At 45.4% G+C, this 26,627-nt stretch overlaps 1 protein-coding gene across 4 annotated transcripts in view; it reads left to right on the forward strand.

The window, feature by feature from the left end:
* The window catches only part of CASTOR2 (cytosolic arginine sensor for mTORC1 subunit 2), a 117,389-nt gene that overhangs the window by 69,861 nt on the left and 20,901 nt on the right, over positions 1-26,627 (forward strand). Inside the window, exon 3 of one of the 4 annotated variants that reach the window (XM_053961431.1) lies at positions 10,240-10,284. The exons of 1 other annotated variant lie outside the window; for it this stretch is intronic. In XM_053961431.1, coding sequence (XP_053817406.1) covers positions 10,240-10,284 — 45 coding nt within the window. 2 more of the 4 variants (XM_053961432.1, XM_053961434.1) reach the window with 2 other exon arrangements.

Below are 26,627 nucleotides of genomic sequence, written 5' to 3' on the forward strand. Positions count from 1 at the left end.
TGACAGCAAAAAGTGGCTGTTGGGAGGTCTGTCACCTCCTTTAATTCTTAGACATCCCTTGAAGTCTTGAATCTAAAAGAAAATAGGTAATTTTGTTCTGCAGTTTTGCTCCCTATTTCAATTCTTTTCCAGAGCTCATAGCTCTGACAATTCCCATACCACTTCTTACTGTTGCAGAACTTTTAAGTTCATTGTTTAAGATCCTGCTCATATAACCATGATACCGAATTGTGCCTCTGATAAATAAATGCCTACTTAAAAGTTTTGCAACTTTAATTAGGGGTTTGCTGACCTGAAGTCAGACTTTATCCTTGCCTTTCAGCTGAGCACTATTTACATCATGTCCTGTACCACTGACCAGGGGCTCTTAGGAAGGTTTCTGTTTGGATTCTCTTTAGCCATTTGCTTTTAGGTGCCTGATCCTGCTCAGATACCATAATACAATAAAAGAGAGATTACTGCCTCAATTGCCATGTAAATAACAGTGAAAAATTATTCTCTGTAATAATCTGGCCTTACCCAGTTCTTTTGAGATGCTGGTCTCTTTGAAAGAGCTGTGGGTATTGGCTCAGATTGGCTATATGAGCAGTGTGTCCTCTGTCTAAGATCAGCAGGGATAGGAGATGAGCCGGAATTTTTTATTCTTCCTTCCCCACTACAGTTTTCTACCAGTCAATAACTGAGGGATTCCTAAATTACAGGTTGAATCTGCATTACCGTATTTAATAGCTGTCAGTTTACCAATCCACCACAGAGTTGTCTAACCCCTTATGAAGTCTCTTCATTCTTTTGGTCTCCATGACATCCTCTGTCAGCACTCTGATAATTCCATTGGGTTTCAGGTGTTGTCTGTTTGCACTGTAGCATGATGTCGTCTGTGGTCTGACTCAGTTCTCCTCCCAACAGTTCTTAAGGATCTTTGAGCATCAACTTGTTGTTTCTCAAAGAACTATCCACAGTGTCTCCAAGACTCTTAGAAAAGAGGATAAACAGAGCCATAATAAAAATACAAAATAACAAAGGTTGTGCCAGTTCCTCAGTTCCTCCACTGAGAACTGGCTACTTATTGTTATTTTTCTTAAAAGTCCAGTGGAAAATCTCAAGTTTCTAAGACAAATTCTGCCTTTTGATTAGTTGTTTCACAATATATCTTCCCTTAAAATCCTACCTGTGACAGCTGTATTACAGCTATAGTGCTCTTAACAGAAAATATCCAGTAGATTTTCTCATGGTAGAGAAGAATAAAATCCTAAAATAAGAACACTTAATCCCCACAAAACAAATTAAAAGAATTACAATATGTTTGGGTTCATACCTCCCTCTGTCTCTCCCCCTCCCTCTCTCTATGAATGTGCTTATGAGTTTGAGTCATATAGTGTATAAATCCTAAATCCTGACTAGAATCAAAGTTAGGTGTAAGATGCAACGTGCTTCTTCAGAGATGCAATTAGCTTCCTTCAGAGTAGCATAAAAACTCAGGTTTATTTTCCTTCATAATCCTTCTCCAAGATTTCTGGAGACCATCTAGGCACAGTGGTAAATATGTTCCCAGTTTTGCTTGTCCATTTTTCTTTGGGGTTTGCTCTCCCTGGGATTTCCATCACTGTGTTCTACCAAAACATTCTCATGTTTATTTTACCAGATTTACCAATCCCTCTTCAGTTCCAACTTCCCTACACATCCACATTTATTGAATTTTTACAGTTGGAAATAACCGTATCTCCACAGCCACAGCCTGCATTTATTGTTTGAGTTGGTTTTGGTGTACATTAAATTGAAGAGGTTGATAAAATGTGAGAGGTGATTTCTCAAGGACTGGCAGTGTCAGCAGCACTGGCATTGTGGCTGACAAGCCCTTGGAGGGTCCCCAGACACCTGATTTCTTTATCTTTGTGTCTTTCACATTGCAGAGCAGACTGCAAGCACTAAGTAACTGTTAACCTCTGGAGCCCTGCTAAAGTAACTGTACCTGCGAGGTATTTATTTCACAGTTGTTTTCTTCTGCTTCCCTGGGCTTGGTTAAGATGTTTATTTACTGAAATGGTTTGAGCTGAACTTGTATACTTAGGAGTTGTCAATTTAAACATATATATATGTGTGTGTGTACATATAAAGCCTGTGTATGTTGGTGTATATACCTATATTTGTATATGTATATATTTATTTAGGGATAGAGAAGTTGTTTAAGAGAAATCATTTTTAGCTCTTCTTTTTCAGAAACCTGTCCTTAAACTCTAGATTAAAACTGAAAAATATGTTGGATTTTCACTATATCTGCCAGGACCAAAACAAGTTTTTCTGTAGCTGGCAAGTTAAAAAAGCAGCTCACAGATGGGCACTGACATCTGTAAGTGAGGCAAGCTCAGTAGGGCAGGGAATCCTCAGGAGCTTGATGACAGGTTGTGTCCTGACCTCTTGAGTGCTGTTGTTGTACTGCTGACATCCTCAGGTTTTAAGTTTGGTGAATTAGGTGTTTTATTTTGTTTCTTTAAAAAAAGTTAGAATTGAGCTTTTGGAGAAGTAGGATGAGAATTTATGTGGACCATCATGTGGATAAACTTCTGTCGGATGCCTGTTCTTGCATTTTAGCCAGTGAACAAAAATAAAGTAGCCTCTTAAACAAGCTCTGTGCTGTTTGCAGCAGACAAGAGTGCCTGCTCTGATGAATGTTTACTATGGTTTTTCATGCTTTAAATAGAGCAGATAGAACTTTTTCCCCAAAATTCATTTTTAGAATTTGTGTCAACAATTTCTTGACCTAGATGAGTGCTCCTAACATGCCACAATGTGCCTGTTTTAGTGGCTTGCATGTACCTCTTTTTACAAGGAAATGTATTTATGTATCCAAGAATCAAGGACAATCCATGAAAGATTCTCAGATTGTCTCAGATTACCACCCATTTGGATGAAAGGAAACCACAAACTGAAACCAGTTTTCTTTCAAAAGTGCAATTTGTGTATCTGATAAACATGAAGTTCAAAGCAACTGCAGAGTGTACTTCACCAACGCCAAAGGAAAATGCTCTTGAGAACAGGAGGTTTGGTAGCTCTTTGTGGAGTGATGGCTGCATCTTTAAGTCATTTGCACCTTCTTAATTTTAAGCATATTGAGCTAGGTTTTAGCAAGCCCCTTGTGCACTGAACGTGGCTTAAATATCCAAAAGGTGAGGACCCCCTCCTGTCCTGCCCCATAGAACTGAGGAAAGGCAGGCCAGTTGGATGAGGCTCTTCACAGGGGAGGAGGAGGGCATGAGCAGATGTCTCCTCCATACAGGAATCTCTTTGGGTGGCTTGGTGTCACTTGTGTTCTGTGACAAAGGCATTGATATTCTGTTGGCAGTGCAGAACACTGGGTTTGGAGCAGGGCTCTTCTATACAGGCCACAAGGCATGTGCTGGGGTACTCCTTGCACAGCACTGCAGGGTTTCAGATGGTATTTGTCACTCATTCTCAGCCCTTACCCAGCTGCTTTAAAAAGTTGCTTCAGCTGAGAAGTTTCTGGAGGGAAATTTACTAGGAAAAAACCAGCCTGTTCTATAGAGATTCCTGTGCTTGAATTCAGCAGGCTTTTGATAGACTCTTCTAGACTGGGACACGTTTGTTGTCAGTTTTGATTAGTTGGGCTCCTGGCATAGGGTGCAGTGCTTCCTTGTTTGAAAATGGAGAGGTGTTGCATCCTGGGTTTGTAACACACAGCCGCTGAGAGGTGATGCTTTAAAGGCACTCAGTGGAAAATTGGGCAAAGGAAAAGAGTTAAATACAGCTTTTCACCTGCTGCTTTATGTGGGGGGTTTGAATTTTTCTGTTTCTTTTATTTTTCCTGCAGTAAGCTCAAGGCAACTGGTCTCTGGTCCGTGACTAGGTCTCCTAGCCTCTGCCACAGGATAAAGAATGATAGTCATGTGGTCCAGGAAGCAAAAATCTGAAAGGCTTTTGTGTATTTACTAAGTACTTTTTTTTCCAAGCAGCTATTGCAGTTCAAAGGTTCTAGGTGGCAAGAAAGGCTTGAACAAAAATGCAGAAGGTCTTTATTGCCAAGATGAGTAGAAGGCAGAGAAGCTTAATGTGACCAATTTCCCATTCAGAAAAGGGCTTCATTACTGATCTGTGTGTGAATAAGTTCGGTTGCTGAATGGTGACAATAATATAATTTTTACAGTGGACAGATAGGCAATAATCTATTGGTTTTCTCCCAGCTTCTTTCTTCAATTCTGACAGTTTGGCTACTCATGGATTAGAGAGTAAGACTGATTTGGCCTTTTTTCCTTTGAGGTGAGTGAAACAAGGCAGCTCCTTGTCAATATAAGTCTAATTTGACCTGATCTTCTCCAGTTGGGTGAAATAGTGGAGTAAGAGCTGGAGTCACTGATATACTTTGGTGAATAGTGTGACTGCTGAAAACACATCATGCTTAGTAGTTGGGAAGCACTTAATAAAGAGAAGGCACTTGTACTCAGAAATGAGAGTGAAATTGTGTAGAAAATTCTGTCAACTAATGGCCTGAAAAATATTTTGCAAAGGCTATTTTCTACCCTTACTTCTAATACATCTTGCACTTTAATAGCCTGAACAACTGGAGAATCACACACATTAATGTCACAGTTCACTTGGGACAATTTGTTTTGCAAGATAATGAACTGTGTCAGCAAAAGTTTAACACTTGCTCTAGGTGGGGCTGACAGTTCAGCTTTCTGGTAGCTTTGCCAGTGTTTCCCAGTAAAATGCTCATGGTCTGACTAAATCTCTGTGAAATTCTGTAACCTGGGAGGAGGTTATGTCATCACTTTCTTCAAGTATTTTTTATTTTGTTTAAGGCATTCTCAAGAGTAGCTTGGAAGGAAATACTGCAAAATACTGATAATTGATTTTTTGAAGAGCTCTAGTCCTCTCACGCCTTGGCAGCAGAGGTGTCTTTGTGTGAGAAGGTACCTTCACCTCATTAAAGTCATTCTGCCCAGGTGGAGGTTTGTGTACCCTAGAGCTTTTCAGGCACAGTGTCAGGAGTGACATCCAGTCTGGTGGGTTTTTTGCAGTCTGTAGTGCAGCTCACACTGGCAGAGGATGCTGTACCCCTGGTTGTGGGGGAGGCCTCAGTGGTGCAGTTGCAATCAGAGATCCTTGGGGATGTTCAGGAGCAGGGGAGGTTTCTGACCCTGGTGTTACCCTACCTCTTCAGAGGAAGAAGCAGAAGAAAGGTATAAATAGTTAGTCTGAGATTGTAGGGGACAAATCTGTGAGAGTGATGGAGACATGGACAGGGGATCGATCCAGTGTCAGGGAAGACAGGGTACAGGATCAGTGGGGAAGGCAAGAAGAGACAAAGAGTAAAGATGGACGTAGCAACACGGAGAATAGGAGATGATGCAGTTTGAGCTGTACTAAGGGGCGACTGGGGTGGAGAGGTGGGTGGAGGGAAGAGAAGAAAGAGGAACAGGCTGGTGGGTGTTGGGTTTGTGGGTAAGCAGAAAGTAGCCACCTAGAGCACTTGCTCCTTGCACTGCCCACAAGGATGCTCAAGGCAGCAAGTACCTGCCAGACAACAAGCAGTGTCTTTGATTCAGATCAGCTCAGGGCAGTGGAAAAGGCCAGCCACATTTTCAGTGCCTGTGGCAGGAGGATGGGCTGGCTCTAAAGCAGCAGCGTGTGCAGCAGGCCATGAAACTCTGATGCAATTGCAGTTTTTCAGCAGCTTTCAGTGCCCAAGATGGTAGTTGTACTGGTTTTGTTTCTGAGCAATTTGTTTAACTATTACTAAAAGTGCCTGTGGTTATTAAAAAATTCAGTTTGCCTGTGCTAATTTACCTCCTCTTGTATGTGCCTCATGAGGCATTCAGTTGCATCACTACAGGCTGCTGCTTTGAGCTCTGTTACAGTGCCCAGAGCTCTGGCACTGGGGTGGCACCTGGCTGAGTGGTGAATGTGGCTGGGGCTGCAGACGACCCTGTCCTTCCGACTGTGGGAAGCTGGAGACTAAATAAGGCAAATGGCAGGAATAGAAACACTGGTTTCATGATACATTCGATTGTGTCCCTGCCTGTGACAACCTCTGTTTGGCAGCCTCCCACCTGCAGAGCACTCAATATTGCACCACTTTAAACATTTTCATGTGTAAAATAAATCCTCAGTTACCGTGCCAAAGTGGTTGAGTAAAGCAGGCTGCAGGATGATGATTTGTGAGTTGTCGGCAAGGAACCACCATTTTCAGCACCAGGTGCTAAATGGGTCTTTAACCTTCATTGAGGGGCTCGATCACATGCATTAGCGCTTCACTTGGTTTGCAGCATTGCAGGATGAGCTGTTCCCACTGGGGACTGACCAGTACTGTGGAGCATGATCCCTGACTGATGATGAATGTATTGCTTTCCAAGCATAGGTAATAGCTCCTAAATCCCAGGCTGTCATGGGATCTGCAGTAAACTGACCCTATGGAGAAAATTTACAGGAAATGTCCAGCTATACTGAGAAGAAGGATCACCCTTTTCATCAAGGGCACATATATAGAGAAGTTATAAAAGCTTAATAAACAAATAAGTAGTTTATTGATTATTAACTCAAGTGCAGATTGCTTTTACGTGTTTGAAGGACTATCTATGCCACACTTGGGAGAGATTGGGCTGCAACAACCCCATCTTTAGTGTTTTCTTGCTCTCTTTCATCTTTAGGATCGGTTGGGAGTGGAGAGTCATCTCTAACTGTGCCTGGTTCAGAGGTCTAGATTTGTTTACTCTAAGGAAGAGGTCATACGAGTCCAGTACAAACACAACGGCTTTGTTCTGCAAGATGCTTCTCTTCTATGCTTTCTTTCATACAGTGCTGTCCCATGGCTTTTCACAACAGTGGGGCACAGCAGAGCTGAAAAAGTTATCTGTCCTTTGATTTCTAGGCCCCAAGCTTTGGAGGTCCAGTTCTAATTCTTACAAATTAGAGGTTAGCTGTGTCAAGGCAGCACTTTGTGAACAGAGTTGGGGAGGACAGCCTGAAGGCAAGAGTCTAAGCTGAAGGCATGCTGAGGTATGAGGTTGCTGCAGATCCAGTTTTAAAGTCATTAGGAATGCCTCTGCCTGAATTAAGGTGCAAACAAGACCATATGCCAACGTCAGTAGTATTTTTATTTAATATTAAATTGAATAAAGGGTTTTATTTAATAGTAAATATGAGAAAGAGAGGAAAAGAGAAGAAGGAAGAGAAAGAAGTAGCAGAGGTGGGGCACAGAAAGAGAGACAGAATAAAGAAGATATCACCATTCCATGGATCCCAGTGATGTTCCATTGATCCACTCCAGCTGGTCATCTTGGTGGTGAAGGTCCCCTGAAAAGCCCAGAATCTGATGGATTCATGTATATTCAGGCCAAGTGGGAATGCCCCAGCACATCCCCCGTGGCAGGTACCAGGCTCTCGCAGCAGACTCTGGATCTGTTGCATCATTTTGCATCACATGCAGTCCTGTGGTGCAAAGCCTCAGGAATGAGTCTGGGGAGTGATTTGGGGTGTCTTTGATGGATTATGACACCCCCTCATTTGCTTCTCACTTGAATGTCCCATGGATGTGGCCTATGGGGTTAGGGGTTCCACAGCTGGGCCAGTTTGTGTAAAGGAGAATGGGAGTTCAGTGCCTCTGATCAGAGGTGACACCACCCACCCTAAACCTCCCTCTCCCCACCTCATTTCATGGGGAGGCTGTATAAACCTGGCTTCTGTGGGCTGTGGGCTCCCCAACCCCAAACCCAGCCAGAGATGATTCTCAGTGCACCTGCTGGGTTTGGCTTTCTTGTGGATGCATTCCTTTCCCTTAACCTTGTTTGTTTCTCCCTAGACCTGAGCTGACTGAACAATAGTGTCCCCTTTATCTTATCTAGGCAGCTTAACTTAGAGTCCAAAGTTCCAGTCAGCCATCTTCAAGGAGGTTTCTGTGTTTGTAGCATCTTTATACAGTTTTTGCTGTAGTGGGCAAAACTCCTTCATAACAATGTTAAAGGCATGAACCATTTTAGTCCCTGACAGACTGTGTGCCTGTCTGCCCATGGATTGACCAGCTCTGAAGGAGAGGGTAAAGCTGGGGAGCAGGGTGTTAGTCTGCATCACTTAGAGCCTCTTTCTCTGGGACATCCATCATCTCTCTCAGTCAGTTCTTGCAGAACTTGTATTTATTCTGAAGATGTCTGTTTTATTTCTTTACTTAAGAGCTTGTGCTGTGTTTCTGCTAAGCCCTGTCATGGGACTGACTTTTGCTTTTGATTGCCTGCAGTGTACAGTGAAGTTCCATTTCGCACTTCTTGGATTATGTCTGCAGAAGTGAATTTAAACTATTCTTGTTTCTACTTATCTTCTTTGCTCTGCTTTGCTTCTCATGCTCTGAAAGCAGCCAGAATGTATTTTTGCTTATGTCCATGGTTTCTCTGGATTAGATTGAAATGTAAACTCATGGAGGCAAGAAACACCTCTTGGAAACAAGTGCAGGGCCCTTTGGAGTGCAGTTGTTTCTGCTCCATTTGGTGCAAGTGATCAGTAAAAACTTAGATTAAAAACTTAGGTCGTGCAAGCATTTAAAACCAAACTGCATGTTGTATCAACCCACTCTCAGTTGGTGAGGCATGCTGAACATCTTGATGCTGCTTTTCTGCTTGCCTTTTTTTTTTTTTTTTTTTTTATTTTAATAATTAGCACCTCACCTTCCTCTGCAGGGTTTTCTTTTCCCCATCTGGTACGTCCTGCAGGGTGGGCAGATAGAAGCCAAGCCACAGTGGTGCTTATGCCTCAAGAATTGGCCCTTCCAGCCATCCTTTGGGCTGTGCCTTGTTCTGCTTGAGGGTCTCAAGAAGCTGCAGAAGTGACTGGGGGGTTGAACCCCCACCGTCACTGTCAGGGAGGGAAGCGGTGACAGAACAGAGGAGTGAGTGCTGCCTGCTCTGAGCTGAGCAGTGGTTGGTTCATGGGCTGCCACTGGGGCCAGCACTGGCCAGCCTACTCCATCAGGGCCCCAGTCCTGGCCCCCATGCTGCAGGGCTTTTGCACCTTTTAAGTGGTTACTGCTTTGGCAGAGTTTAGATGAGCACTGCTTGTCCATTTTCTTTCATACAGACTAATCTGAAAAAACTTTTAACTGGTGTTATTTTCCATTATAGAATGGTTTGTATTGGAAGGAAAAGATCATCTTGTTCCTCTGTTTCTCCCTCTTTATAAACATTTGCATTTCTGTTGATGAGGATTTGCAGTAATGCAGATACCTCTTGATGCATTCCAGGATAGAGTAAACACTCTGTGGGAGAAGTTCTTTGCTTTTAACTAATCACTCATTCCCCCTAATTTGAATGGAAAGCAACATTTTACTTATCTTTTTAAACTGTCAGCTTAATTCTGTGTTTGTTGCCAGTGTAAACTCTTGTCTCTGGAGTATTCTGGGCAATTTGCAAACAGAGAAGTTAATACATATTATGCTCAGCACAAGTAGGCAGGGGCCACGAAATGTCAGTTCTCCTTACCTAGCCCGGGCAGATTTTGGCATACCTGGAGTTACAAGTGATGTTAATGCAGTCTGAGAGATGCTGCTAGCAGTTTCCATCATGGATTGTGCAATACATGTAATCAATAGGCTATTAAAGAGGCTACAGGCTCTCTACTACTGGGTGATTTCAGATAATGCATTAAATACAACTGGGAATGATAGGGCTAACTACCATAGACTGGTTGTATTTTACCTGAAGATCTTTCAGCTGTGGGGTTTTTTTGTCTGCATGGTGTATATTACAGATGTACACAGCTCTCATCACCAAACAGGGACAGCAGTGCAAGCTGTGAGTGTAGGAAGGAGGTGGTTATGTCCTGCAGATTCTGTTGTAAAAGCTAGGCAGGAATTAGGAGCAGGGCATAGTCTTTTAGATGACCTGGGATCCAGTGAGATGCTTTGCAAGATGATCTGTGGCAGACACTGGTCCCAGCCCCCAAAGCTGGTATTCTGTGCTCCAAATGGAGCTCCTCTTTGCTGGAGGTTGTTTAAAAATACATGTTAGTGAAACAGAGCTCACAGGCTTCCTTGGCAGAGGGCCCATAGCTAATCACTAGAGATTTCACAGTGAAGTTTATCAGAGTGCCTGTTTGATTAATGGTTCATATTTTGTTGATCTGAGACTTTTTATTCTTAAATTTAATACATATTACTTATATGACTTAAATATGTTTTAATTCCATCTTAAATCAGTGGAACAATCTTTACAGTGGAGTTGGCTTTTTTTTTTTGCACAGCAGCAGCAGCATGTTTGCAGAGGCTCGTGCTTGGACATGCAGCTGGTTAGTAGGATTCTTCACAATCCCGTTGTATGCACTTCCCTGGAAGTCTCTTAAAAGTAAGAAACCAAAGAGCTCAGAAACACCATGGAACTGAACCTCAGTGCATTATGCCTCAAGGCTATGAGGGATAACCCTGCTGCTCTCCCAGGAGAGAGGTTTGGTGTGTCAGGCTGTCGCAAAGGTATGTGCAGAGAGGCTGGGTGGGAATGGGAATGCATGTTTGGGTCCACTGAGATGACCTTGCAAAGTCCAGCTGGCTTCCCTTGGCCAAAATTTGAGTATGTCAGAGTGAAACCTGATTTTTACAAGTTCACACAGTCTGTATGCTGCTCCCTTCCTTTTAAATTAAACATCCTTTTCTTTCCCCCAGGCAGGAAAGCCCCCAGGCGCGCTCCCATTGTGGCTGCGCTGTCTGGGGACAGGCTGTTTGCTGTGACTCTGGCACCAGCGCTGCAGCAGCAACTGCAGTCGGTGTTGGATAAACAGTGCCCCTCCATCTGTTCAGCTGTGGATTCCTGAAGATGCCTTTGCATACATGCATTTGCATACATGCACGAGGAAGCCACTGCTGTCTAAGTACAGCCGAAGGGTTCATTAACAAGGGATTTAGCAGTTGTGCCATGTTTGCCTGTAGGACTTTGATCTTGAGAAGGGCACTCAGCAGCAACACCACTGCTGCCATATCAAGGGCCTTTATTCCGAGCACCTGGGGCTGGAGGCTCAGCAGGGAGGAGCTTTGAAATGAACTAGGAGTTTTTCTCCTGAGAACGATGAACCTTTGTCTCAGTTAAATGTGTGTTTGCTATTTTTCAGTGCTGCAAGTGATCGGTTATTGTAAAATCCCTAAGCAGTTTATATTGAGGAGAAATCTGTGACAAATGCAAGTAAGCTTACTGCTTTTGACACTTGTTTCTCTTAATATTTTCAGTCCTGAATGGCAAATGGACTGTATTCTTTGTGGTTAGCACAGACTACTTGCAAAAGTCTCATGCATTCATGCCTTCACAGCTCAAAACAACTTCTCAAGCCAGCTTTTCCAGCAAATTTCCTCTTCCTGAGGTTAATGGTTGAAGATCATAATAGCTAGGTGGCAGAAGTCCACAAAACAAGGCAGTATTCTCTATGTAATAATATATCGTAGCACATTCATTAAGTTTTTGCATACTATTCCTTCTCCCCTAACTGCACTACTTCAGTCCAGATCTAACACTGTCATGCCAGCTAATTCATTTTCGTGTCTTTGCTTCCTCTTTGTCCTGCTTTCTTGGGGTTTTGCTCACGTTCACAGGAGCAGCCCTGCCAGGCTGTGCTTCCACACTGGGCTGCAATCGCCACTGTCAGTGGTGGGGTCTGCTCTGTGCTGCAATGGCTTTTACAGCCAACCAGTCTCTCCCTGAGCTGACACAGTGCTCTCCAAGTAGCTGCATTTGTTTGTGTTTTTTCTTTCTCCACCTTCCCAGGGTTGTTTTTCTTCCTGTGTGTGACACCAGTGAAGTGCACAGCACGCTGCCTTCCCATCTAGGTAGTCCAGGGTTTGGTTTATTTATAGGTCAGGAGAGCATGAGTGGCATTTCCAGGTTTAGGGAGGTGGAAGAGAGAAACAACAGAAGGGAGCAGCTTGCTAGCAAAGAAGAGATTATTTGTCAGATTATGTCTCTTGCTCTTCCTGGAATCAGCTCATTCGTTTTAGAGGACCAGCATGAGAAAGGCAGAAGTCCTGGGAGTGCTGTGTTTGTCAGGAAAGCTCTGTGCTGGGATTACAGCAGCACAGAGGGGCCATGCCTAAACTGGTAGGGTGACTTGATACAGGAGCTTGCGGTGTGCCACTGAACTGATTTTATTTCTGCATTCAGAGGCAGTATGCCTGCTTTGGCTCTCTTTAGGTTCAGAGATAGGAAGTGTAGGAAAGGAAATATTTCTAGCTTCTGGAAACTTTCTTCTCTTTTTTATGTAGTGCATAGTCTGGAAGTAAAAGTCTTTGTTGCTCTGCCAGCATGGCTGTTAAGAAGAAAAGATAAAAATATGCCAAAGAAGATTATAAAGGAGCACCAACAGGCAATGATCTTACCAGCAGATAAAAAAAACCTTCAGTTTTTTCTCAGCATCTCTTATGTAGTGCTTCTGCCCCACTCTCTTATTTTTGTCTTCTGAACTATCACTGTGAGATAGAAAAAAAAAATACTAAGAAATTTAGTGTGTGCGCAGAATCACAGCCTGTCCCTTTAAACTACAGAGAAGCCTTAGTGGAATTTCTATTCTGGGAATAGTTAATTCTGTTTGAGGTTGGGCAAGAGAGATGCACTCACAGGCTTAGTAGCAATATTTTTACTCCATTTGTCTTTTCTTTTAAGGATTTGCCTGCCTCATTTGATGGAAAGTGCATTTATTGATCAATCCTCCACTAAGGAGAAGATCTTGAAGAAAAAGAGGGTGAGAGAAAGAAAGAAAAACAACCAAACAAAAAGCCAAAAGACAGTATTTGTAGCTGTAGTGCTGTTATATAATAGCCATTATGTAATGTCTGTTGGTGCCAACTAAAAATATACTGGAAGATAACTTCCAATTCATTGAAGCATTTAACTAGCATCATCCCAGGGTTTCTGGTTCTGGATTCACCCCCTTCTGCAGATGTTGCAAAGAGCTTACAAGTCCCCTAGGTAGCACAGCAACTCGTTCTGTCTTTTATCCTCCTTCTTGTCCACTCTTGATTTCTTTCTTATAACTGGAGTTTTAGAAAGGGTAAATCTCTCTTCAGGTCACCTCTCTGCATACCCCACTGACCATGCCATTGGCCCATAGAGCCTCTCTCTTAATGCTTTGCTCAGCTAAGCTTTAAATGTCTATGGCAGACACTGGGTTTCAGGAGAAGCTGAGCGTAAAACGTAGCAGGGATTAGATTTTGCAGCAGACACTGAAAACTTGACAGCTTCATAGGCAGTGTTTTATAGGAGGTTGTTCTCCTGTAGCTGAGCTGCAGCTAAAAGTACCTTGCCTTTTCCATCCTTAAGCCTCCCCTTGAACTGCCAGCAGGACCTGCCATTGTGCCCAAATGCTCAGTGCAGCTACAGTTGCAGAAATGGGCACCCCAGGATACCCACAGCTGGCCCCAGTGTGATGCAGACCATGGTTTGCCCTTCCTCTCTGAAGCACAATGTCGACATGGCTGTGCAGAACCTGGAGTACATTTCCAGAGGCAGCCCAGCCTGAGTGGTGCTGCATGATGGAAGTGCCTTGGCCAGGGCTTGAGGGCAGTGGCAGCCTCTTTGGGGAGGGAAGTAGACATCAGCTATGATGCCCTACACAGGGTGGGTGTGACAGCTGTGGTCCCCTTGACACAAGGGAACATGACAGGCTGCTGAAGGTGACCCAAGGAGGAGCAGCAGGGAGGTGACCTAGACATAAGCAGCGAGCTGCATCACTGATAGGAACCCAGCAAGGTTTCTTGATTTGGACAACAAAAGTCTAAATAATGCTGGCTGAAAAATCAATGAGCAAAAAAATTCTTTATATCCAGGATTTTAGCCTGCACAGAGCCTTACAATATTGTAAATAACATGATGTATCACAGAATTGTGTGAGTGCCTCGTGATAGTGCTGGGGGAGGGTAGTAGACATGTTATCACCAGGGATGAAGCTGAGTTGTGGTTGAAGCAACTTCACACAGATGGATTCAGAAAGCAGGGTTTAGACTCCCCTCTGGTGCTATAATTGATGTAAAGTATTGCCATTTCTGTTCTTCATTATTGAGAAATCATGGTACTGTTCTGTACCTAAGCACTAAGACTGTGCAATGGCATAAATCTATATTCAGGTTTGTTACTGCAGTAAATACATCCTGTTCATGAACAATGATCAAGGAGACTAATAGCTCCATTGCAGGCATAACAGGTGAGGAGAGAACTGTCCAAGCCCTCCAGAATCACTGTTTCAATCCCCAGATGGGATCAGCAGGGGGTTTTGCTTTTCAGAAGAGCAAAGGTTTAGTATGTCTTCAAGATTTACTTCAAGACAAGTATTGAAGCATTTGTTTTGCATGAATTTACACAAGAAGCATCTTGCAACTGCATCCACACAAGCATTATGTACATCAAGCGACACGTTTTGTTCTTGAAGGTGCAAAAGAAGTCTTTAGTACCTATCACAGTTATTGTTGTTGCTATTGCTTTATTGCAGCAGCAGAATGAAGTGGGAGTGCATGTAACTCCTAGTTAAACTCAATTTTTCTGCAGAAACAGAAATGTTGACAAACTAATGAAGGGAACCAATAGTGCTTTATGCGTGCATTGGCTAGGTGTCAGCTGCAATGACAAGGGCAGTTATGTTGGGTCAAGTTTTAATAAGGAGGAAACCCTCACAAGTAGAACTAAGATTTTATCCAACAAGTATTTTTGTCTGCTTGCTTTAACTGAAGCAGCCTACTTCCTGCCACATGGATGTGCTTCACATCCTAGCTCCTGGCCAAATGCAGGAAGCCTTTCTGCTGGAAGATGCCTATGTAGGAAGGGCAGTGGGTACTGGGTTAAAGCAGTGGATCAGGACATAGAAATCATATCATGTGTGATCAGAGGTTTTAACCTGGTTGTGTGTTGATGCTTGTCTCTGGTAGTTGTTGAGTGATGTGGATGCTTACTCAAAACGATAGCAAATTAGGTGAGTGATAATTGTTTAGCACTCTGGGATACAGATTAGGATTCTACAGACTCAGGCCAGCATGATTTGCTTCTGTGGGGTAAGATACGGTGCACAGTGCTTATTCCTTTATGTGTATGAAGACAGGGAGAGAGTCTATACAAAAGCTTTTTGCTGAGGTGTGTGTGAATAGAAACCTCTCTCCATTTCTTTGTGTTTCGGATCACAAGTGGCAGACACTTGGAGAAGAGACATGTAAAAGCTGTGGAAAAAAGAGACACTGGATTTACTGCTGCCTTGCTGGTCCAGCCAAGCACAGTTAGAGCAATACACTCACTTTGGTCCACTTCCCTTGGTGACAACAGCAACATAGTAATTGAAGACATGACCATAAATCTTTTAGTGTGAGGAAAAAGCTGGAGGTCTGAAACATTGAACAAGATCCACTGTCCTGCACATGCTCCCCTGTGGGAAATGCACAGGGGCAGTCAGCATGGAGCAGATGCTGGACCACTGGCGGTCCTTGGAAAGCTGGAAACCATTGCACTGGAGAGGTCCTCAGTGTGCTTTTAAGAGGGCCAGTCTGGGGGGTTGGCTCTGCTGCATCATGGTTTTATATGCTTATGGACAAGATGTGTTGAGGAAAGCATTCATTACGTTCTGAATAGGCACAAATAAACCAGGGATTACTGTATCAGTGATATTGTTGTGTGGGATTGTTATCTAAAATACTCTTTCATCTGGAAGCTCTGACGAGCTCTTTGGAAATCAGCTGGGTTGTTATTGTGCCTACGTTTAAATTGTGCATTCCTTTAAATGTCTTTAGTCTACATCTTGCATTAAAAATACACGTAATTTTATGGCCAGAAGATGCCCTGGCTGTTCCTCCTGTACAGCTGTTTCACTACCTAATATGCCATAGCCATTAAATCACCCCCTGCAGTGACCTGCATATCTTTAAGCATTTAAATGACTTCTGTAAATTAAGCTTTTAGGATTAGTCATCGTAGATTTGCAGCATCATTGGTGTGTTGCCAAGGACCCCAGTTTTGTCACCATGACTACTACCACAGGGTTACTGAGAAACACAAACTGCAGGGAAGTTTATTCACATGCCAGAATTTGAGTGAGTGAGTGAGTGATGATATTTCACCAACCACAGCCAGAGGAGCACCTAGTTGTTTACCTCCAGAACAGCCTGGAGGTGGGCTTCCAAATGGGAGAAGATGCTGTTAGCCATCCAGGGAAAATCACCATCATACTTATTTCTTGTATTGTCACTTGTTTGTGTTCAATAAATAGTGTGCTTGGAGAAGATTGGGACGTGTGTGCCTACTCTCCGAAATGCTCTTATCCTGTGGGGATTATCCCTTCCCAGGAAAGGCAGTCCTTCACCAAGGGGTGTGAAGCTGCAGGAGAGCTGATCCTGTGATGAAGTAATCGTAATGACCAAATCCCATGGTACTGCCTAGTGAGATGAAGTGTCATGTTTGGGAGATTTTTTTTTTTTTAAACCTGAGCACTGAAAAACAGAATGCCATGGTTTGTCTCCAGTGGGGAATATACAACCCAGCTCTTCTCTGCTATTGCTTCTTTAAATTATATTCCTACCTTGTGCAAGGGCAAGCTCCTGGCCCCTGTCTGATTTTCTTCAGACATTTGGGAATCAAGTCTTTAGAAATACCACTGCTGCAAACTCTTCCAGTGCCATCTCTTCCAGTTTGGTGCTCTTCCATTGTTTGAAAACACATCTCTGTAGCTCTCCTCCACCTTCTCCCACTGCATCTTCATGGATATCCAACATGTATACGTGAGTTTACCTGGGAGATCTTGAAGAGAATGTGCATTTGGTAGCATAATCTGGTGTATTTTCCCCTATAGTGTTGATATTCATGGCTCTCTCATGTAGTTTTCTCTTGTTCCTCAACATCACCTGATTTGTTTCATAATGGCTCAGGACCAAAGTTGTCCTCCTGGCTGAACCTCCTGTCTCCTGCTACATGTCCCGGACTCTCCTACTGAATCCTTCAACAAAACCATGCCAGATATCATCAGTTCACTGGCACCTCGTGGAAGAAGGGTCCAAGTTTTGAAATGTCTTATACCTTGGAGGAAGAAGGAAATCCAGGGAATGATTCTTAGCTCCCTATCAGCTCTGTAGGCACTTCGTCGTGCTCCAGGCAGGAGTGCTGATAAACAGGCTGCCCTGCAGTGTGCTTAGTGCCAGGCAGGAGCAAAGCCTTTCTCAAGAGTGTTTTTCTTCATGCATGAGTCTGCCTTTTCCAACTCATCTCATCCCATCCTGCTCCCATCTCCTTTCACAGGAGGTCCTCACAGCTCTTGTAGCTGAGCATCTCTGTAAGGGTGGCTGCCCTGTCTGAACATAGGATCCCCCCTATGCCGTTCCACCAGCTCTGGGCTGCCAGCTTGCATCTTGCCATGAATGCCTGAGTGGGTTTTTTGTTTTTGAAAGAAATTCTTTGAATTCAAAACATAGCAAATTCCTGGCGGAGGCAGCTGATGGATTATGCTCTGTGAGTGCTCTGTGCCTAGGACTTGCTCTTCTCTGATCCTTCCCTGACCTTCCAGCAACAGTGCCAAAAACCTCTGTTGTGGGTCACAGATCAAAAATGCATAAATAGAATGAACCGATTTGCTGGGGTCAAAAAGGGGACAAATGCTTCTGATGCCAACTCACATGTGTGACCTGAAGACAAACTGTCTGTCCTACAAGCCAGCTGCTCCCTGAAAATGGGGCTGGTCAGGAGAGAGCATAGCTGTGTGCTTACATGTTCTCTGGAGGTACATGTCTAGTGACAAACACAACTACATGACATGTTTGAGTGCTAGTAGGCCACCACAACCCAACTGCTTCTTCCATTTAGGAGGTTTCCCACTTAAACCATTCTGGTTTCCTTCTTATATTTTGGTTTTATCTCTAATTTCCCACAAATAAGCTGTTGGGTTCTTCACCACTGCAGTTCCCCTGAACATAACTGCTTTTGCAGGGTACTTTCACCTATGCAGTAAAGTGTTTGTTCTGAGGTCTGTGTGAGTGTTGGGGTTTAGGAGTTCTCTTTTGGTTTTTTTCTCTCAAGAGAACTTTCTCCCACTTTTTTGTTGCTAAGAGACAATAACGACCAGGGACTTAGGAGAGACAGTTTCCCCGGGAAGGCTGTGGCTGGCTGCCCTCTTAGCTGGAGGGTTTCTCATGGAGGGGCAGAGATAGTGCAGGAACTGGGCTGGGAAACCAGGCTGGATGGAGCTCCCAGCCCGCTCTTGCTCTCTCGGCACGGTGAGGGGAAGGAGGCTTCAGTCGCTGTGGGGAGAGTTCCCCACCACTGCGGGGTTCTGTCTTCTGCCTTTCTTCTACCCTGAGTGCAGCTCTGCTCGTAAGAGCGGCCGTTGCACTGGGACCTTATCAACACCCTGCCTCACTAAAAAAGGGACTTTCACCGTCTGCTGGGGTGCCTCATGGAAACCCCGGGATCCCCGAGCCCCTTCCCCTCCCAGGGAGCCTCTCCCGGCCCTGTTCGGGAGCCGGGCTGCTGCTGCCCAGCCCTGCTGTGCCTCTGCTTCTGCTCCAGGGTTTTTTGAACACCGTACCCCACACTCCCTGCCTGCCGGGACTGCAGGCGGTTACAGCTACAGCTGCGGAATTTCTGTCACATCATCCACCACCCCGGGATATTGCTCCTCCCTGCCTTTCCACCTTGCTGCTCCAAGGTTCCTGCTCCATCTCCTTTTGCTGTTCCGAGGGGGTACCAGGCTCGGCTGCCCCCGAGGGTTCATAAAGGAAGTCCCTCCTCCATGCCACCCCACAGGCTGTGCCCGCCATTGTTGCCGTGAGGGAGATGAGGCCGAGCCCGCGCCACAGCGCCCCCTGCCGGCGCGGGGCAGCACTGCCCCCGCCCTGCCCGCCGGGAGCCAGCAGCGCCCCTGGCGGCCGCGCCCGGAACTGCAGCAAGGGGAAGGTCCCTTCTCCCCGCAGCCGGGCCGGGCTGGGCTGGGTTTGTGCTGCTGCTGCTGCTGCTGCTGCTGCTGCTGCTGCTGCTGCTGCTGCTGCTGCTCTGTGCTCGCCTTGTTATACACCCTGGGAAGGAACTGTTATTCCTTTTCTTATATCTCTGCCTGAAAGCCCCTTAATTTCAAAGTTATAATAATTTGGAGGAAAGGATGTTTTCCAGTGTCAGTCCCTTCCCGTATTTGTATTTACCTTGGCTGTTCTGGAGAAACAGGGGAGAAATACACTTCCACTTCAGAACCATCTTGATGTAAATAATTTTTGTGCCTGTTTGCACTGATCCCAGGGTGGAAATAAAGATGTAAAATCCTGAGCTATCATAACCCTTTTTGAGTTAACTGGCTGCCTCCAAAGTACACTGCCTGGTGTTGAAAGCATCTCATTTTTAATTACTACTAATGTTGCTGTTTTGATGGCACTTAGCACTGGCTTACTCAAAAGCCTGGCTGTCTCAGGAACACCAGTGTTATCCATAGGCAATGCAGAGAGGACTCGCGTTTTGCCAAGCCTCATTCAGCTATGGAAGAAACCCTTCTGTACCCTGTTTGCTTCATTTTCAGCTAAGTCTTCTATCCTGGTTGGTTTTTATCTGTGGTTTCTAGCCTGTGCTCCACCTCCAGCTCTGTATCCTGATGAAGGAAGCGCGGTGATGAAATGTTAATGTTCAGATTCTAGCTGTGAGCAGCAGCGCTCGCATCCTGCTGCATAATGTTCCTTGTCATGGGCTGCAGGGCTCGGTGGCTGGGCCAGGCTGCCTTCCCTTCCCTCCCCATGCCAGCCACTCTGCAGGCCTTGCCCCAGCTCTGGCACTGTGCTCTGGGGAGCTGTGCTAGGCACTGCTCCTGCCTTTCCCCCTCCCAGTACTAAATACCTGCTGTGCTCTATCTCTCATGGTCCTTATCAGCTCCAGCTTTGTTCACTTGCATAATTCTCTCAGTGCCTTATCAGATGAGCATGATTTCAAAGTGTTAAGAGCATCACTGCCTCAAACAGTTTTGCAGTAGCTTGCCTTGGTCTCAAATTAGATGTAGACATAATAATAATAATATAAAATTAGATAACAGAAAACTGGGTAGAGATGCTTTTCCTCTTGGATTAATAATAGAAGCATGGAGACCTGTTGGAAAGGAGGAGGGTTTCCTCATGTAGTTGCTTTAATCCTAGCTGTGTCTCTGATATCTGACTGTTTTATGGGTTCATGTTCAGGAGCAGTGGAGAAAGCCCCCGTGTCCCATTGCAAAGGCCACATGTGCTTCCCCAGCACATGAAGAGAAGGGGATTCCTGTTTGTCCCTGTGGCTGGGTAACAAGGCCCCCCTGAGCAATGTCTCATTTCTCCTGGATGTTTGGAGATGTGATTTGTGTAAAGAAGGGCTGTGAAAGAGGTTATACTGGAACCAGCCACCATCATCCCTCCCTCCCTCCCTCCCTCCTTCTCTGAGAGCAACAGTAAGGCATGCTGCATGTATGTGAGTGCTATGTCAGCACATAGGAAAGAATGAGATCTTCCTGTTCTGAACAATGGCAGGAATCAGACCAGTATATTCAAAACATCCCAAATGACAAAGGTATGTGTGCTGCTGAAGACCATGGTTGGAGACAGCCACCCAGCCCCTGTGAGGATGCTCACTCCTCTGAAGGGAGCTGGTCCTGAGGATGCTCACTCCTCTGAAGGGAGCTGGTCCTGAGGATGCTCACTCCTCTGAAGGGAGCTGGTCCTGAGCCTGGTCACAGACCTGGACCCAGCCCTAACCAAGCCGGGTTTCTGCCTGAAGTGTTGAGTGGCCAGTTTGTACCTTGTGCCCTCCCATCTCACATAGGGAGGATCTGTTTACAGAGTACTTTTGCCTTGCTTAGAGTGCTAGGTGCAGCAGAAAATAGGCTTGTAGTATAGATAGGGAGATATCTTTACTTGTAGTCAGAAAAAGTGTGCTCTGCTTTCCATGTTCAGGCCATATACCCATTCCTCAGCCCCTCCAGCTCCCTCTGTCCCCCATTTGACTGGTTGCAAAAGCATCCAACAGCCAGCACTCACACTGTAGCTTGCTCAGGCAGCACCAGGCGTTGACTTTTCTATCCAGAAAAATTTACTCTTATTCCTATTTGATCTCACCCTTCCCTCACCATCTCCCTTTAAATTCCCACCCCTTGGCTTGCTGAATAATTTTAAGGTGCTAATTGCCCCGCACTGCAGCTGATCCATTGATCTGGAACACAAACAGTCTCAAGGTAATTTTCCGTCTGAGCCAGTCTGGGGCTTGCGCAAGTGCTGATGTTTGTTTCCTTGCTTTTTAATTTCCTGCAAAGAAAAGCTATTGTGTTGCTCTCGGTAAGATGTCTCTGCCTCTGCCTCAGCCAGCGGCTGCTCTCTAAGGCCACGTGGGGCTCGAGGAAATTGACACTAACAGTACCCGATTCTGTGTAATTGAAGTCTGTGGGTGGAAATTGATAATCCTGCTCAGTCATATTGCATCCCTCTATCAAAACTGTTAGCCTAGTCCCTGAGGTATCAGGTAGCTTCTTTGCCTGTCTTTAGTCCTGCATTTGGGACAGAGTGGGAGCAACTCAGACTTTTTGTCCAGTTATAAAAATACTTGTTCGGCTAGATAAACACTTGGAGGCAGAGGTTGCTGGGCTTGCACATCTCTGAGGATTCAGACATCCCTGCCTATAACAGCTGACCACAAAATCCAGCAGTGGGTCACTACTGGCCACTGGGAAGTGCATCCTGCACAGCAGAGAGTTAATTTTCCTGGCTGTTGCTTCCAGCAGCCTCAGCAGAAGCTGTGCCTTTGCAGGGTTTGATCCGAGGGGTGGGGGTGTGGGATGATGTAATGTTGCCAACTCCCTGCACTGGTGGGAGGAGGTGAAGTAAAAAAAAAACTCATCTGCATTCATTTCTCTCTCCAGCTTGTATGCACTGGTTTGGTTTACCTGGAAGACTTGTTTTCATAATTTTACATGAAATCAGTGGTTGTTTTTCTTACCCAGGGTAAGGCTGGTGTGGCAGCACTGGTGGATGGGGCAGAAGGGAGAGCCCCTCGGGTGCTGGCAAGGCTGCACCTGCGGGACCCCCCCAGAGCAGGGGCGGGATGAGCTCTGCAATCCCATCTCTGGAGGCAGTCTTGTCTGCAGGTGGTGTGTGCATGTAACTAGAAACGAGTAGCAGTTGTCTACCCCTGAATCATAAGGAGATTTTGAAAAATGGAACACCTATCTCCCTCCAGAAAAGCAGCCCCTTCACAGACTCAGGTAAGTTGCCCATTCCTCAGACCCCTTTGGATGAAATGCTGCAGGCTGAGTCGGAAGGGAAGGGAAGGTCAGCTCTAAGGTGGCAGGTAACCAGGCAGAGGGGTGGGAGGGGAGAGGGAGTCATTGGCATTACTTGCAGTCCTTGCCTCTTTCCAGGCTGGCTGGTAGATCCTGTCCCTCTGGCAGAGCTGTTGCTTTGGCAGGAGGGGAAGGTTCACTCCTGCTAGCATCACTCGTGCCTTTGAAGGGGTGCTGGCTGGAGAGACTCAGCCATTGCTCTAAGGACTTCATCTATAGAAAAGGAGGATCTGCCTCAGTGAGTGTGTGCAGCCCTTACAGCTGTATGCTTGGCTTTTCAGAAATGGCAGATTGATGACACCTCAGGAATAATGTGACACCTCCCAGCCAAGGAAAGATTTTCCCAGTTCACACGCTACTGAATATCCCTCCATCCATCCACAAATCCACAGAGAATAGGAAAAGGGGAGTAGAAAGACATCTCACAAATTGCATCTCACAAATTGGAAACTGAGCTGCTGTGAATCCTTTTCCCAGCACCACCCTAGGTCACCTGCGTGCCTGGCAGTGTCAGGGGATGGCAACACATCAGAGCTCAGCTGGCAGCTGGGAAGGGTCTTGGTTTTTTATGATGATGGGCTCAGATGACAGGAAGACAACAGGTGTAATTCTTGTGGTGGTGATGGGTTGGGCAGGCAGCACTCCCAGATTTCTCTCAGACTTGTCTGTCGCAGTGCGCTGTCGTATCGCACAGCAGCTGGGCAGCGACAGCAGGGGCGTGACCTTCCCCCCGTGAGCTCTGCTATTCCCAGTTATTGCTTGGTGACAGCAGGGACACGACCTTCCCCCCGTGAGCTCTGCTATTCCCAGTTATCGCTTGGTCCGGCCCAGGAACAGATAGCGACCACACGGGACACGGGGTAAAACTGGATGGATTTTTTAGGTCCACGACCTAGGATCCCAAGACAAAGCCCAGGGTGATCTGCAGAGGTCTTTATAGGGAGAGTAGTATAGGGCAGCTGATCAATGAGGGCATGGCAGGGGAGGAATCTGAGGCAGGACTAACATTCTATAAACCTATCAGGGAGAGCAGGGGAGGGGGATAATACAAAGCAACAAATGGGGTATCGAATACTACAAGACAGACAAGGAACACTCTGGAAAAAGGGGTAGGGATAGGGAGGATTGACAGCTTGAGAGGGAGGAAATAAGGGAAGGGCTTGGGGAGATGGGTAACACAGGAGGGGTGGAGATTAGGGAGGAGAATAGTTGGTAAACACAAACTTAAAGCAAAAACCACACCACAGCACTTGTCCACAGACATGCAAATATGTCTGCACTGTCCTGAAAGTCCCTTTTGAACTGATGTAATTATTTGGGTGTTGCTATGGATCCATTCTGTAGTCTCAGAGCAAGATGGGAACACCCAAGAAATGGACCTGTAATGGATGTCTGTCATTGGACACTGTTGGAACTGCCTCTGCTCTGACTCTGTGTGCTGAGTGAGAGTTGTGTATCCAGAACATCTCCAGGAGGGAAGTCTTCTCCTCCACATCCTTTAACTGAAACAAGGGTAGGCAGGCATTTAGCAAAACATGATGTTTTCATGGAAAGTTAATGACTGTTAAAATGGCATTTCTTACTCATTTCCCTGCCTGAGGCCTGCCTGTGGTTCTGGACGTGACCCAGGACACAGGACTGGCACTGTGGCAGAGCACAAGACTGCAGCAGCACTTTCAGGAGCAGCAGTTTTGTGTACCCACGCAGGACACAGCTTCACCTGACTTTTCTGCTTGCTGCAGCCTTCATGCCAGTGCCAGGTGAAGGACCACAGGCAGTCCAGAAGGCTTCCACAAGGCCAGGAGAAAATTGCAATAGTAGCAAAACCCCTGCAAAACCCCATGCATACACTCATTATATACTAAATACTTGAGCCAGGGAAGGGAAAGGAAAGGGCACATGAGTTATTGTGGGTCTTCAGAGATTTGTACTGGGTGCCTCTGGTGAAGCAGCTTCAGCTGCAGCAGGTCTGGTAGATGTGTAGAAGAACATGCCACTGCTTGGGTATCAGGTTAGTGCAGGACAGGCAGAGACTGTAGGTGTTGTTGTTTCTAGCCTCTGCCTATAGCAATGCAGCACTTGGTAGTTGTTGAGGTCAGCTCTTTATCAACACAGGGATGCTAATTCTTTGCTTGAAGGTGGGGAAGCTGAGCTTTGGAGGAATATGTGCTGATTTTAAAGGAAATACATTGTGTTTCACATGGCTGAATATCTCTTTCCTGCAAGGGAAACTTGCATTGCAAACACATTCTTTTCCCCTTGGGAAATTCTGGCTTTTCTTTGATCCAACTGCTGTCCAGATGAAGACCAAAGGAGTCACTTGTTTTAGGTTTAGGTTGGAGCCTAATGAAGAAAGAGGAACTGCTTGAATTTCTGCAGCCATTGCTGGTTTTCCCACTTCAGAGGGATAGGAGAGGCATGGACACCCCTCACCTCACTGTCACAGGCACTGCTGGGGCTGGCTCTGAGGTGCCACCCTGCTGCAGACACAGGAGGCTTTGAGAAAACAGCATGAAATGGAAATACCAGCATGCAAGCAAAGCAGAGCTGCTTCCTTTGAGTAGACAAGGGTGGCTGGCCAGATCACACCTCCTGAACTTTATTTTGGTGCTGTTACTATAACACCCAGGAGCCACCATGCTCTGTGATGCCAATATTTCACATAGTTATTTAGTGCAGGAGAGAAGGACTCTGGCAGCCAAATATTTAATGTGAAAGGGAAGCACAGTTTTGGGAGAGGATGTGGTATGCTCAAGATCACCTCACAAGTTAGTGACAAAGTAAGACAGGTAAGTCAGTAGAAAGCCAAAAAACGCTTATAATGTATTGTAATTAAGAAATAGTTGGCTTCTGATTGTAATAGCCTAAATTATAACATCTGTATTGTCTCACCCTTTACATGAGACAAAAAATAGAAAAAAAGTTTTTCAAATGCCTCTCAGTTACCCCATCTCTAAGTCAAAAAAGGGCTTAATCCTACAATATCTTGTGGGGCCACACCACCATGAGGGACTCACAGCATCCATTTGCAGCCATCACCACTGCCCCAACATTCCTGCACGTGGATTGTCTCTGTCTGGCAGGGACCAGGCACCTGTGAAACAGCCTGCAGCTCTACTTAAACATCAAGCCAGAATCCAGCTGGGCAAGGAATATAAAAAAGTCTGGAAGAAAGAGAAAAAAGCTGCTCAGAAATGGTGCATTTATGAATGCAGCACATTTCTTGCCTCTGCTTCCTGCAGTCAGCAAGAGCAGCAGAGTATTAATCTGGCTGTTGCTGCTTTTTGCTTTCACAACACGCTCCAGCAATAACATTCACTGTATTTTAGCTTTTCTCCAGAAATGGGCTTTTCAGTTTCCTCTGCTTGCCCGTGTTCAGGCAGGAGAGAGATCCTGAACAGCTTATATTAGGTAAAAGCCACTGGTTTGTCCAGTCCCAGTGGTGTGCCAGGCGTATTGGATTGCTGGAACTAGCCCAAATTTATGTCTGCACCCTTAACTGAGAAACAGGGATGGGGATGAGCAGGGAACTCCTGAGCTGTAAATAGATCAGTCAGCCACATGGCGTCATCTCTGCTCTGTACAAATATAGTTGAGAACATGCTGAGCAGAAGAAATAATTTTAATCAGCACATGCTCCTTTGCCAGCTCTGGAACTAGCATAAATACATTCCCACTTCTGCTGCTTTTAGCAGACTAGCTACTAAACTTTCTAGGACAGTGCCACACCTCAGGATCTACCTCATCTCATTCCTCAAAATCTGTGAAGGCTGTGTGTCCATGCCAGCAGAGGTGAGGATTCTTCAGCATCTGCTGAGAAAGTGGTGCCTGTGTGTGGCAGCAGCTCTCTGACCACAGAGAGCAGGCACAGACTTTCCCAGGCATTTTCCCAGGGAAGGCTGTGAGAAGATCAGAGAAAAGAATGAGAAACAATTAATTTCTCCACTTGTTGCACCTGCTGTTGTGCACATGTGGAATGTGCTGTGGAGATTTGTTTACCAAAGGGTGATTTCTTAATTGGACACTGGACGGTGTTTGGGTGGATTGACCAATTAGGTCAAAGCTGGATCGGACTGGCTGGAAGGGTTACTGAGTTTCTTAATAAGTACAGTATAATATAGTATATGTCATGTCAAACCATGACACTGATACAATAAATCAATTTATAAGCCTTCTGCAATCATGGAGTCAATTCTAATTATTATCCAGCTGAAGGCCTGCAGCAACACCTGTGTTCCCAGATAGGTCAGGAGAAGCAGCTCCATAGTGTCCTCCTCCATCAACCCAGGGCATAGACATTGTGCCTGGGATGTCTTTGTAACTGTACCATTAGTGGTAAAAATACAGACTTCTCCATCTTT

This window comes from Vidua chalybeata, chromosome 20 (assembly GCF_026979565.1).
Source record: "Vidua chalybeata isolate OUT-0048 chromosome 20, bVidCha1 merged haplotype, whole genome shotgun sequence".
Classification (NCBI taxonomy): Eukaryota; Metazoa; Chordata; class Aves; order Passeriformes; family Viduidae; genus Vidua; species Vidua chalybeata.